The sequence below is a fragment of the Sesamum indicum genome, linkage group LG12 (genome assembly GCF_000512975.1).
Source record: "Sesamum indicum cultivar Zhongzhi No. 13 linkage group LG12, S_indicum_v1.0, whole genome shotgun sequence".
Lineage (NCBI taxonomy): Eukaryota > Viridiplantae > Streptophyta > Magnoliopsida > Lamiales > Pedaliaceae > Sesamum > Sesamum indicum.
This window is the reverse complement of record NC_026156.1, coordinates 5,020,284-5,034,387: the sequence shown is the minus strand read 5'-3', so window position 1 is coordinate 5,034,387 and position 14,104 is coordinate 5,020,284. Positions and strand designations below refer to the sequence as shown.

The 14,104-nt window shown below is 39.3% G+C and overlaps 4 protein-coding genes and 1 non-coding gene across 5 annotated transcripts; 2 read left to right on the top strand and 3 right to left on the bottom strand.

The window, feature by feature from the left end:
- On the top strand, positions 4-2,809 carry LOC105175697 (uncharacterized protein At4g18257). Its single transcript, XM_011098239.2, has 4 exons — positions 4-459; positions 999-1,319; positions 2,010-2,174; positions 2,455-2,809. The coding sequence occupies exons 1-3, from the start codon at positions 14-16 to the stop codon at positions 2,164-2,166; spliced, it is 924 nt and encodes a 307-aa protein (XP_011096541.1). The 5' UTR covers positions 4-13; the 3' UTR covers positions 2,167-2,174; positions 2,455-2,809.
- On the bottom strand, positions 2,867-2,939 carry TRNAR-ACG. The gene has a single exon. It is a non-coding gene; the product is annotated as a tRNA-Arg (tRNA).
- Positions 4,643-5,464, bottom strand: LOC105175696 (major allergen Pru av 1-like). The gene is made up of 2 exons (XM_011098238.2): positions 5,192-5,464; positions 4,643-5,104 (listed from the first exon to the last, which is right to left on the bottom strand). The coding sequence occupies exons 1-2, from the start codon at positions 5,373-5,375 to the stop codon at positions 4,806-4,808; spliced, it is 483 nt and encodes a 160-aa protein (XP_011096540.1). The 5' UTR covers positions 5,376-5,464; the 3' UTR covers positions 4,643-4,805.
- On the bottom strand, positions 6,061-8,351 carry LOC105175694 (uncharacterized protein At2g34460, chloroplastic). The gene is made up of 5 exons (XM_011098237.2): positions 8,194-8,351; positions 7,868-8,068; positions 6,973-7,092; positions 6,582-6,854; positions 6,061-6,495 (listed from the first exon to the last, which is right to left on the bottom strand). Exons 1-5 carry the CDS (start codon positions 8,305-8,307, stop codon positions 6,331-6,333), a joined length of 873 nt encoding a protein of 290 aa, XP_011096539.1. The 5' UTR covers positions 8,308-8,351; the 3' UTR covers positions 6,061-6,330.
- On the top strand, positions 10,042-13,905 carry LOC105175693 (3-oxoacyl-[acyl-carrier-protein] synthase I, chloroplastic). The gene is made up of 7 exons (XM_011098236.2): positions 10,042-10,636; positions 11,378-11,809; positions 12,393-12,566; positions 12,880-12,993; positions 13,103-13,204; positions 13,394-13,460; positions 13,591-13,905. Exons 1-7 carry the CDS (start codon positions 10,175-10,177, stop codon positions 13,656-13,658), a joined length of 1,419 nt encoding a protein of 472 aa, XP_011096538.1. The 5' UTR covers positions 10,042-10,174; the 3' UTR covers positions 13,659-13,905.

Genomic DNA, 14,104 nt, shown 5'->3' with positions numbered 1-14,104 from the left:
GTTTTGTTAGAAAATGTTAAAGATTCCACAAGGTTCGAACATGCACTTACATTCCGGCCCTCAAAAACCTCATATTTCCAAAACACAGCCCACAATTACACGGACACGGAGAGGGAGAGACAGAGAGAGAGAGAGAGAGAGAGAGGGGGACGGGATGGGCGAAGAAGAATCGAAGTCGTCGAAGAAGAGGGTTGTGGATTCTTTAGGATGGCTGACGGAATCAACAATCATGCCCCGCAAGCATCGCGCCATCGAAGGAGTTGGGGCTTCCTCGATTCTGGAACTCAAGGCCCAACTCTACAAGTCACAGGAGGAGTCCAAGCGCCAGCCGAAAGAGAACATACACTCCGCCGACCATCACTACGCTCAACACCTAGAGGTCCACCGAGCCAAGAAGATCATCTCCGCACACGATTCTTTCTCCGCTAAGAACTCCGGTGTCGAGGCCCGTGCCGCCAAGTACTTCAATTTTATTATGAAATTCTGCGTTTATTTTATTTGTTATTGTTTGGAATTTACTATTGGTATGCGTATTCTATTCATTATAATGTGTTTTATGACCTTATGTGTGATTCTAGGACACAGAGATGTGTATGATTAGGGTTCTAGGGTTTCATTTATTAGGGATTTCTAATCTACGAGAACTTACAATAATGCGATGACGTGATTATACTACCTCTATGCTCCTGAGAGTGTTGTTTTGATTCTGATGAATATCTCTTGGTTGACGCTGTTATTAGCGTGAGTGTGATATATGTTCCAGACTTTTGATTCCGCATGTCTACCACAGCAGATTCACATTTCACTTTTTCTTTGAGGGAAAAATCAATCTTTTAAATCGTTGCTAAGATATCCTAAAGTAGTGCTGACGCTATAAACTTGCTTCTCGAGGCAGTTAGGGTCTTGGGTGTGAAACAAAGTGGATTTGAAATACTAAAAACCTGTTTAATGTTCTCATATCCACCATTTGCACAAAGACCTATTTCGTCCATTTTCAGGGACAAACTTGAGCTAAAAGCTGTCAAGGATGGATCAGCAAGCTATGCCGCATTGGAGAGAAAAGCAGAATTATATGATAAACTGGTGAAGGGAGAACTTTCCGATGAAGAAGATGAAGAGAAGTACTGTGTTGATTTCTTTAGGAAGGGTCTTGAGCAGGATCAGTCCCAGATACCTCAACGGACCGATACTTCTACAACACAAGCCCAAGGTACAGATGATGTTGATGATGATGATTTACTGCTGAACAATACAAAAGCAGCAGGACTTGGGCGAACGTCTGCTACAGTAGACAGGGGCCAGCATAAGCATTTTGTTATGTAAGTTCTTTGGTGCTCTCTCACATTCTATGTGCTGTTTGTCTCGTGAATTTTCCAACTTCCTTTCTTTGTGTTATCTGAACTAAGTATATAAAGGATTAATTTCATGTCTTCCATAAACACACCATCTGATTTCATACTATTAACATGCATGAAAAGCCTTCTCCCTTAACTGCAGTTTTTTCTATTGTCTTTGGAGTGTCTCTTTGTTTGTTCACCAACTAGTCTCTCTTAGCTAGGGCCTTAAGATGATGAGTGCATGCTATTCCATATTGAACAGTGGTTTTCCGTACATTCTTGGGGCTGTTTTTGGCAGCTGACTTTACGCCCTTGACCATGTAAATGTGCAGTAGCTTTCTCTGTCCTGTGTGTTTTGTTGAAGGAATTTCCTTCATTGAGGAAATAGACAATGATAAGTTGCATTATGTAATTTTTTGTGTTCATTGCTTTTTACTCATTGAGTCCCTCCATCAGTATTTTATATGGAAAAAATACACCATAAAAACTGATGAACATTTCATACAATAGATATATGTGGGACATTTTATCTGTTTCCATTCGATGCGGTCTTCTTGCCTATTTAGTATTGTGCAACTCTAAGGTAGGTATATTTCTGCTTTCATGTGAGATTTCAGTTGCTCTGATATCTTGTAAAATTAATTCTTATTATATTCTTGCTTCCTTTCCCAGGGAGGTTCATGAAGAAGCAAATCAGGCAAGGGAAAAAGTTTCTGAGCTGAAAATGCGCAGGCAAGAGCAGGCTGCTGCTAGAAGAGAGAAATTAAAGCAGGCCTACCTCCGAAAGCAACTTGAGAAGTTGAAAGCATCTAAAGCAGAGCAAACCTGAGTATGGAGGTGGTTATTCTGCTATTTGCTCCCAATATTAGTTAGTAGGGTTTTAAATTGATTGATTCAGCATCTCGACATCTCCGATGAACATATGGCTTGATGATAGCTGTACTTTAGTTAAAAATTCATTCATCTCTGCTTTATATGATAACCATTTGTCCTTGTGTTAAATCACTTTTTTGCATCCCTTTCCTCTGGCTATAAAGAAATTCATGATTAGATGGTTTTGAATTCTTTTTGGCAACCTTGGACTGATTGGCTGTGGCATGTTATTTTGGCTTTCCAGGTGCTGGATGACGTGAAGGAGCTTCGGTGAATTTCAACTCAAGCAAAATCAGATATATATTACCGCACCTATTAATCTGAGATGTTTGCAATGCATGGTGGCGGGGAGAAATTGTCAGGCTCGGATGTTGAGTACAACATGCCCTGAAGACAGAAATGGGTCAGTCAGCCCGAGGAAAGAGTTCGGACTGCCGAGAAATGTGTACATTTTAGTTTGGGGAGAATGTCTTCGAAATTTGACAAATTGATGCAAAGCCAAAAGATGAAGTGTAGAGCTGCGTTTTCTTTTCATTTTTGCCGAGTCCCTTTCACTTTGAACATATTTTTACCAAAAGAAAAGAGGCCAATTTAATACCGGTCTACCTCGTCAACTGTGTATTAAAAAACTAAAAATTTGTATAAAATATGACCGTCGACTCCACTGGGGATCGAACCCAGAATCTCTGGTTCCGTAGACCAGCGCCTTATCCATTGGGCCATGGAGTCATCTGCGTATCGATTTTCACGATTCTTTTAGTAGTGAGAATAAATTATATGCAATAGATTAACAAATATGCCATTGGAACAAAGATGAAGAAAGTAAAAGCGAGCGTATACGTTAGTTATCGAGTAACTGTAATTTTTTGCTTCCTCATAGTTTTAGTCAAAAGCAAATTAGGAAATATGAAATATCTTTGCATTTTCTCTGTACCTGAACCGGGACGGCCTCAGATGGACATCACATAAACTTAGACTGAAAGTAATAATAATACAAGAAAAGAAATGAAACAGATTGGAGGAGATAAGCTACAAATTCATTTTATTTACAGCAAACCACTTTAAATTGAAGTTTATCTGCATTTATGAAAACAGAAAAGCAATGACAGATGGCATCCATGCATGTAGCACTTCCACTCTTCACTCTACACTATTTCCTCCGCCGCCGCCGCCTCCTCCTCCACCTTCTCTCTCTCCCTCACGCTAAATGACAACGACTCCCGCCGGATCAAGAACCTCCCCGTTGGTGGAACCCACAGGTTCAGCCACCCCTGGGGCCTACCAGATTCCCTCCAAACCTGCACTGTCAAGCACTGAATCGGATTATCCAGCGGCTCCGCCGCGTCGCCGCCCTTTAACACGTCGCCCAGCAACACCCTGGCGCTGCCGACCGGCTTCTCCAATCCCACGTGAGAGTGAGCGTATATGTCCACGTTCAGCGCCGCCATGACGTCTCTTTCCGGCAGGCACTTGCGGAATTTGACCTTCACGACCTCGTTCCAGGTGGGGCTGGCCCCGCCGTGCTCGTCCACCCGGGTTCTCGCCACGTGGACGTTCTTCTCCACGTATATTTCAGCGTACGTCCTCATCTTGGTGATGTGCTTGACGTTCTTCAAATCTTGGGCGGAGTAGATTAGCACTTCTACCTCTCTCAGCCCTTCCTGCGGCGGCGCTCTTCGCCTGAAATTAGCTTCCCCCATCACCGGCTATAATTATGTTGCAAGTACAAGTGCTATGTAATCAGCCTGAGGGTTTGAAGCGAAAGAGTATTTTTATAATAAATAGCTAGCTGGATTTGGGATTCAATGATTTTAAAAATAGATTTTAAATTTTTAATAATAAATTTTTTGAATGTTTTTAGATTCACAATTTAAAAGATTTTAAAGTTTTTTATTTTAATTTTAAATTATATTTTACCAAATTATTCTCTAAATTCTTTCATCAAATTTAAATTTATCAATTCTAATACACTCCTTCATTTATCACTATTTTGCTAATATTTCTTCACACATTCAAAATTCTTATTCTGAATTCAAGTCAAGCGTATTTTTGAAGAGGTATATAAGGCTGGTCTACCAATCCCACATCGGTTGTATATATAAGCAAGTGAAAGAGTGAGTTGCATAAAACTAGCAGCTCCCCAGACCTTTTGATTCATCTTTGCGCTTGGGGCAATGACGCAGCTAGTGAGGTTCTAACCGAGGCGCGTCTATTGCTGGTTGAAAACTATTTCCAAACCCCCTCTTGGGCCTGGGCTCGACCCTGGCTCTCGAGAATTTCTGGAAGGGCTCCCTCTAATCCAGGGTAAAGCCCTACAATTCCTAGTTTTAAAATTTCTAGATCAAAGTAAATATATGCTGTTATTATTCCTTCCTAAAGGTTAAAACATGACGACTGTACTGATAATAATAAAAAATGACAGGGTTGGATACAATATAACATACATCTTTTATTTCCATTGTAAAGAACAGAACTGACTCAGTACAAAGCACATACTAGATCCAATGCCTGATGGTCTGCAAATGTATTTCAATGGGGACCAAACAGCTAAAGATCCTTATTCATAACTTAAAGAGAAGAAGTGCACTACAATCTTTAAGCATAGGCATCGGGGTTGTTGAGGAGGTAAGCCTCAACAACCTTGTATACCCCAAGCACCCTCTCCTTCCCTGCTTTAACATCTTCCTCTTTCAGAGCAAAATCGCCTTTCGTGTAATACGTGCTCGTCACCTTAGAGAATGTGCCACCACCGGGCGCTGCCTCCAACTTCACCTCATGAGTGATCTTCTCAAGTTTGTCTGTCAACGCATCGCCTTCAATTACTGTGTAATTATACGTATATGTCTCTTCATTCAGCTCATCAATCCGATACTTCAAACTACTCAGAGTGCTACCTGCACAACATGACGACAGATGCAGTCATCAGTTGATTTCAATCTTTTGTATATTGGCATAGAGAGGTTTGGAGCTTAATTAAGTACCTTCAGCAAAACAGATCTGTTTGATGCTCCCAGGACTGCCAGTGCCTTGAATGAATTCCATGCTCTTGATGACCTGTGGAAGAAGCTTTGGGATCAAGTTGTTGGCGTCCAGGATTGAAGCTTTGAAGATTCTTGATGGAGAAACTGCAGATGTGTGCTCCTCAGTGAAAGTGAGTACACCCATGATTGAGTTTTGATTTCTTTACGGGCTGATTGAGAGAGCACTGAGCTAAGGTTTTTCCTGTTGAGATTGGATTGTTAGAAGACTGTGATTGTGGGAGTTATTTATAGGACCTGTGGGTGTTGTTGGTTGTTTTAGTTATAGGATAAATCTTCGGCAAGTCCGAGGACGGACAAGTTATTTTCCAAACTTATTCTTGTTTTTGTTTTGCCGTTCTCAGATTCTCGTCTCTGTACGGTTTCTTCTGTGATGCTACGAATGGTGGAATCTCTCTGTTGGCCAAGATTTCGCTAATACTGTTCTAATTGCATCCGGTCTCCATTTCTCAGTTAAAACTAAAAGCCTTCGTGATAGAAATTAGAAATTACGTTGTCGCTCCCACATCGGTGAAATAAAGAAGGTGTTTCATCTTTTTATTTTCAGTTTGAAACTTATGTAATTGTGTTCGTAGAAAGGAGAGATGGTTGGCATCTCCCCCGACAGGGACGGGAACAGCCTTCGGGCTTCACCTGTTACCAAACACATCCGGTTAAGGCTACCCACTTCGGTGGATCTCTAACCCAATTTTTTCCCCGTCTGCCCAGCAAAAAGATTACAAATTGTTCACATCAATTTAATCAATCTTACAGCAAAAACCCACAATAAATTCGTGTCAGTAGATTACAAGGTATGACCTGAAGAATTTGAATGACCCAAACATTGAAGAATTTTTTATTTTTGGGTTGGGTTAGCCGAGCAGTTTGCTCTAGATTCAAACATAGATAAAATGTTAAGGTAGAACAGGGGCATTTTCTAGACAAAACCAGATACTAGAAATCTCGTTATTACCAACCCAAACTGGACGTTTTGAAAATTAAAGCTGTTCTAAGATCACTGGGAAGAATCATTCTCTCTCGTACTGAATTGTTCACACCTGGTATTAGTATATGACAAGATAAATACAAACAGTCCAACCAGATCAACGTTGTTTGATAGAACCAAAGAGCTCTTCAAATGAACGTTTGGGAGCCTCTGTTCTCGCAACAATCTCCACTACTTTGTACCAAGATTCTGAATGGAGCAAGGCCTCAACTGCGACTTCTGCGACCTGATCCCTTGATATAGAACCTTCATAAAGAGTATCCTGTGTCGATAGAGTTCAAGAGGAGTGAGTAAACATGCAATGCACTTGTTAAGTGAAATCCAATGATGTGATCTGAACATCATTACCTCTGGCTCCATGACTATGTTTCCCTTGGGTGGATCGTTCCGTAATCCCCCAGGCCTTATAATTGTGTAGTTGATACCAGATTTTCGAATATACTGTTCCGCTTGGAGTTTTGCAACCAAGGTGAGTCCAAAGACGTTGAGGAAAATGTAGGCAGGATTAAACAATTGCCCCATGGCAGCCCCATTGACTAAAATAGAACTTATAAGTAAAAATCTATTAACATTTTGTTTCCGGCAAGCTTCAACCAGATTCACGGTGCCAAAATTATCAACCTGTATAAGATGATCAAACAAGTCAAGGAAGACGGCACATTCGATGAAAAGCACAGCACATAATCATCGAGCATGACTGGAATCATTACTGAAATATAATTCACTATAACTCGCCAACCTTCCATGGAGCTAATAGATCCCACGAAGGTCTAAAACCTGTAGCACATATTACTGCCTCAGAATCATTGCTGATAGCTTCAGCTAATTTTGTTGGACCCTCTGTCACATCTGCTTTCACCTGAAAACAGAAGTGCAAATAATTAACTAGAACCATGAGGTTGGTTAAAGGTTTGGTCATACTACGTTCACTAATGGCAAGGTATGAACTTTCAATAAAAAATTTAGAAGTTAATTTTGAGCCTAACATTGCAAGCTTTGCTAAACTTAAAATCATTAAACATTTCTTAAAGTGACACGCAGACAGAAAGTTAAGTTCAAGTATATGAGTTCTGACTGCCAACTAGTCAGTGAAAAATGATATCTTCAATAGTTCTTTAAATGGTTTCACCTGTGAAAAATATTCTAATACATCTTATTCCCATACAAGAAGTTTCTTGCAATCAACGCAACTGAGGATCGAGCCATGACATAAGGCCTTTATTCTTTACGTCGTTGATGGGAAGAGCATACCGTGCTGTGCTAGAAGGATGTTATTCATGTCAAATTAGCTTTACATGTTCGGCATTTAAAAATTTCAGAATTGCATAAGATTATCAAATCTAGCCCTATTGCAGTTTTCCAAGAACATAACTCTTTCTCAATTGCTTTGGCACTAACATAATAATCCTTCCCACTGTCTCAGCTCTAATGAATCCTAACCTCTCATTCAGCAAACTGCATACTGCTTGGTGGAATTTAAGTTTAGACAAAACATATCACAGTATTTACACATTCATAAGCCTTTTCAACAAAAGAGTTATACTCAAGAACCATACAACTGTAGAACCAACGGAAGCCCAACTGGACAAAAAACAGTTTACATGATTTTAGCACTAGAAAACTGTAATACTCACAATTTCAAGATCAGGGTTGCTTCCAGGGAAGATGGATTTGGCCTTATCCAAATCTCTGACACCGGCCTTAACAGCAAATCCCTTAGCCAAAAGCTGCTCCACAATCCTCTTCCCGGTGCTCCCGGTGGCTCCGGCAACAAAGATTTTCTTCTTCTCATCAGCACCTTTGCTCTCTTCCTCTGTAATCTCACTCCCCTCCATCTGCATTCAATCAAATACTACGAAATAAGGCCCCAAAGACAAAGAGTCATGACTGCCACGAACAAGAAAACGGTCCCAAACCCAGAAAATTCTGTAAGAATAAAAAAGAAAATGAGGAGACTCACAGTTGAAGCTTTGAGGTAAAAAGAGTGGGGTTTTGTGGTGAAAGAGAAAGAATGGAAGAGAGAATTTCTAGTTCTGAGGATGAGAGTAGCAGCGGTAGCTGCAGCCATTGCCATTGGTCTATTTTTGTTTTTAATAACAATAATAATAATATTTGGCTCTGAAAATTATACCCGCCACAAACAAGTATACTCAGAAGGAAGTCCAGCGTCCACGTCGCAGAAGTACACCAACAACATTGTAAAATCAAGAGGAATTATATATATTTGAAAGAATTAATGAAGGAATACCTTTTCAGAGTATTAAGATTTTTGAGGAATCATCAAAATTGAATTGGGAACGCAACATCTTGTTATAAAATTGTCGCTCATGACTTATTTGGTAGGCTTAACACACAACTCCCTAAATTATTTATTGGATGGCTCAGTCCGAATTCACCGCCTTAGTCCATTCCTTTATCTCAGCCTCACTTAACCTACCCAGCCCATTACTCCAATCAGGCTCCTCCTATATATGTTTATTCTCTTATTTGGGAGGTGAAATTTCTAATTCTAATTTTTCCCCGTCTCCTCGTCTCTTTCGCTTTCTCTCGATCTCTTCTCGATTTTCTTGCCCCGCCGTCTCTCTCTCTCTAACATCAATGTCTTCCTCCTTATTTAAGCCGCTAATTTTTCTAGCCGAAAGAAGAATAGAAATCGTCTTCCCCCTTTTATTATCTTGCTAAAATGTTCTTCGTGAGTTTAGTTTTCTGAGTGTAAACTTCTGAGTGGTCCTGAGTGAGTCTGTGTGACTAGTTTTGGTGACTCATTTGGGTGTTAGCAACCGTGAGTGGTCGTCAGGCTTGGTGGTTGTGGGCTACCCTCTACAGGATTTGGTTTCTGAGCCAATCATTCTTTATTGTTCTTGTTTTTCCTTTTATTGTATTATTATATCTGTTTATATTTGTTGTTGTAATATTGAGGTTCTTTGTAATTCACAATTCTACGTGATAGTTGATTAGGTTTTTTATTCCTTAGGACTCACTAGTGGATATACGTAACACAACTAAAATACCCTTGTAACCCCTAAAACATTCGTACTTCTATCAATGCCTGAAGATGTATTAAGATACTTTAATAAAAAAATTATTTATTATTAATAAGTTAGTAATAATTTAATTGGGGATAAGTATAGACCTTTTCTTCAACTTTTTGTTAATATCAACAATTCAGTAAATTTTATTTAACGAAGAAGTCTATGTTTTTTTAGACAGAAATATATTTCAGGAGTACTAAATGTACTTTTATAAACTATATCGAAGTGTAATTACACAAAATCTCATGATACGACAGTACAATCATCCCAAATTTTATAAGCTATTTTAAATAGTTTCCCACACATTTTATTACTTGGTAATTTGTAACTTATTATTAAGTGAGAACACCACTTTGATGCCTCATTTTTTTTATTATACTGTATATATTTTAAAATTTTAATTATTTAATTTATTTATTAATTTTCTACACTCCCATTTTTCTACATCTGAAACCATTCTTATAAACTCCCAAATTGCAACTCTTTTCAATTTTCAATAAGTTTAATAATTTTTTTATTATTTTAATACTTTTAATTTCTTCAATTAAAATATATTTTAATAATATAATTTATTTTTTTTTAAATCTTATTTAATTATACACACTCGTTTAAATGTGCCAACCCACGCTAGTTTACAATTATGTTTGGACCTTTACTGCAATATTTAAGAATTATTTCGTGAAAGTATTTTTTTAAGAATTAAATTAAAAATATTTTGCTGTAGATTTTCTGAGGGAAAAAAAAAAAGAAAAAAAGTTGAAAAATATGGTTGCCCAAAGCATACATACATACAATACACGAACCAAAATTCTAACAACTTCGCTATCGCTCCCACACACTTTCTCGCCACAGCATCGCCACATTGTTTCATCGAGAACTCCGACTTCCCACCTCCACCAATTCGCCACCATGCAAGCCCTCCAATCCGCCGCCCTCCGCCCCTCTCCCCTTGATCCCCTCCGCAAGCCGCAATACCCTACCTCCTTACCCAGTAACAACGCCAAACCCCCGGTTAAAAGGCTCCCCTTCACAATCTCCGCATCCGCCTCAACGGTTTCGTCCCCCAAGCGGGAGACGGACCCCAAGAAGCGCGTTGTAATTACTGGGATGGGCCTCGTCTCTGTGTTCGGGAACGATGTGGACGCGTACTACGAGAAGCTGCTCGCTGGTGAGAGCGGCATCACTCCTATAGACCGGTTCGATGCGTCGAAATTCCCCACGCGCTTCGGGGGGCAGATTCGAGGGTTCAAATCCGAGGGGTACATTGATGGAAAGAATGATAGGAGACTGGATGATTGTTTAAGATACTGCATTGTTGCAGGGAAAAAGGCGCTTGAGGACGCGGATCTCGGGGGCGATAGACTTGGGAAGGTATCGATTGTTTTTGGAGCTCATTCAGTTGAATTGGAGTTTAGAGACTGTTTGTTTGGCTTTCTTTCTTCTTAAATTATGCTTCCCAATTGGCGGTCATTGTTGATCTGTTCCATGAGTAACCTTTGTTGATTGACTAAAAGCAACAGATTTAGAAAGGGATGTTTTTTTATTATCCAAACATACTAGGAATTACTACCTTTTCCAGTTTGCTTTTGGACATTGATTGGTTTTATTGAAGTTGGGGTAAATGCTGAATCTGAAGATTTTTCTCCCATAAAAAACACTCCAACTATTCTTAGTTAACACTGCCTTCGGGTTTCTTCTTGTTCTCTTATATTTGTAAACGACTGTTTCTATCTATCCCAACTTATGTCTTAACTCAAACTCGATATAGTTTTGGGCTTAAGTTCTGATGTTAAGTATTGGAATTTTTAGCAGTTCTTAACTGCAGCTAATTCTCTATCAGTTAAATGCTTCATAATCACTGAAGGCGCATGTTTTACTGGTTGAACTTACTGCGACACTGGTACTAAATTGATGCATTGATATATTATCTCATTCCGATATCTTTTACACTTAGATGATACTAGTTTCGCGTCTCACTGCAATATGTTCTGTTGGTTCCATCCAGTTGAGTTGTGTCTAAGTTCTTAGCCCCTTTTATTCACTTCTTCCTTTTATCTTTCCTGTATTTGCAGGCACAACCCTCTGAATTATTTTCATTGTTTGTAATTGCAGATTGACAAAATTCGAGCTGGTGTTCTGGTTGGGACCGGCATGGGTGGTCTTACTGTATTTTCCGATGGTGTTCAGGCTCTAATCGAGAAAGGTTACAGGAAAATAACTCCATTTTTCATACCTTATGCAATAACAAACATGGGATCTGCCTTGCTTGCAATTGATCTTGGCTTGATGGGGCCAAATTATTCAATTTCAACTGCTTGTGCTACCTCAAACTATTGCTTCTATGCGGCTGCAAATCACATTCGTCGGGGTGAAGCTGATTTAATGATTGCTGGTGGAACTGAAGCTGCCATTATTCCAATTGGCTTGGGAGGATTTGTTGCATGCAGAGCTTTGTCTCAAAGAAATGATGATCCAAAAACTGCTTCGAGACCTTGGGACAAAGATCGAGATGGCTTTGTTATGGGTGAAGGTGCTGGAGTATTGGTAAGTACACTGTCCTTGTTATTTTTCTATAACTTTTAAAAGCTTGGGCCTATGAATCAAAGGATTGTCTGATAGTATTTTTTTCTTATTGCGTGATGAAGTAATTACATTTTGTTGGAGTATTCAGAATGAGATATTGAGTATTATATCTGTGGCTGAAGCATGCAAACTGCATATTCTCTCTTAATATATTCAATCGACCTGTTAGTTGAAGAGATTAGTGGAATGAAACAGGACAGAGAGGATTACCCTGTTTCCTCCTTTGATAAGAAAAATTGAAGTGGATGAATTGCACATCCGTCCCCTATCCCAAATTAGAACATAAAAGTAAAGAGAGAGAAACAAGATAGAGTCAGTTATGAATTTTAGTAAGAACTTCTAAAAGATCTGATTGTCTCTTTTCTAGTTTTGTTACTGTTTATTTAGAATAGATTCCTAGCAATATCTAAGTTTATGACAACCTATAGGTGAATCAATGGCTAATATCCCTCTTCATTCGGAAGTTTTTGGTTGATAGTAAACAGCGATTTAGATCTAAATAAAAGTTGAAGTTCTGTACATACTTATTTGACTTTCTTGACAGGTTATGGAAAGTTTAGAACATGCAATGAAACGAGATGCACCAATAATCGCAGAGTATTTGGGAGGTGCAGTAAATTGTGATGCGTATCACATGACTGACCCGAGAGCTGATGGACTTGGTGTCTCTTCATGCATCCAGAGCGCCCTTGAAGATGCTGGTGTTTCACCAGAGGAGGTGTGCTTCTTAGATCAGCATATGTAATTTGTTTACACTCACCAACAAAAACATATCCAATATGCTTCAACAAAAAAATGTCTTTACATTTTATGATATGCCGTTTACCATCATCAGCATAGCATATCCCGGTCAACATGGCATTTGTCCATGTTGAAATTGCTGTCGCCCATCACTTTCTCTCTCCCCCCCCTCCCCCCCCTCAAGAAATAAAATTTCCAGTAAATTTGACTGTTGAGTTATTTTGAAGAGTTTAATTGGGGGTGATTTGCAAGAGAATTATTAACCAGATTTAATTCCACATTACTTCCAGGTTAACTACATTAATGCCCATGCAACTTCTACTGTAGTGGGGGACTTAGCAGAGGTAAATGCTATTAAGAAGGTATTCAAGAACACTTCAGGGATAAAAATCAACGCAACTAAGGTAAAGCCCCTAACTGAAGCTCTATGCTTGTCTGTGTGTGAGAGCATGCATGTATGCTGAATACATGTAATTTTTAAATTACACACTCTCACTTTTCATGTTGTTCCAGTCAATGATTGGGCACTGCCTTGGGGCTGCTGGTGGTCTGGAAGCTATTGCAACAGTGAAAGCCATTACAACAGGCTGGCTTCACCCTACAATAAATCAATTTGTAAGTTCAAATTAAATATATGGGCTTCGATTTGTATGGACAATACCAATGTGGTACTCTACAAATTCTGTTTTATGCTTGCCTGAATAGCTAGCACATTCACAGCTGACCATTCTGGTTTTAGAATGTTTACTGATAAGTCCAACGTTCATAACGATTATTAATGACTCGTTCTACTTACTACTGCAGAATCCAGAACCTTCTGTTGAGTTTGACACCGTAGCAAACAAGAAGCAGCAGCACGAGGTTAATGTTGGTAAGTTGCTTTTTTTCCAACTTTAATGCATATCTTCTTTGTGGATTATCATGAACAGAAGGTTACGGGAGATTTCATATGCAGTTCCCATGACTGATCATAATTTACTTGTGTTGATTATCATATGCAGCTATTTCAAATTCATTTGGATTTGGTGGACACAACTCCGTTGTTGCGTTTTCTGCTTTCAAGCCCTGACCCTATTTCAAATCTGTTACTTGAACGAGAGAAATCTTGCTTATCGGCCAGCATTGTACTATTTTGTTCGTTTAGCATTCCGAGCAAGGCGCATTTGTTCTTTAGTGTGATAATGTTGAGTGTAGCTTTTAGTTTGAGGACAATTGTCACTCCTTGGAATTTATGTAACACTCCTGCGGCTGGTTTTGGTGTGAAAAAAGCATCAGTCTTTTTGCTTCATTCTTGCTCCAGTAGACTGGCCTTTGGGTCTCGATTTCCATTTTCCGACTTCATCATTGATCCAATTTTTGCTTTTTGACGTCTTTCATATTAAATAATACATTATTATATATGTAGGCCAGCAGAAGCAGATTTTCTTGCTAGAAACGACCTCTGCTTTCTTCTTGCCTGCGCTTGCCCACTAGATCTATTAACTTTGTCCAAGCTGATGGTACCCCCCCACCCCC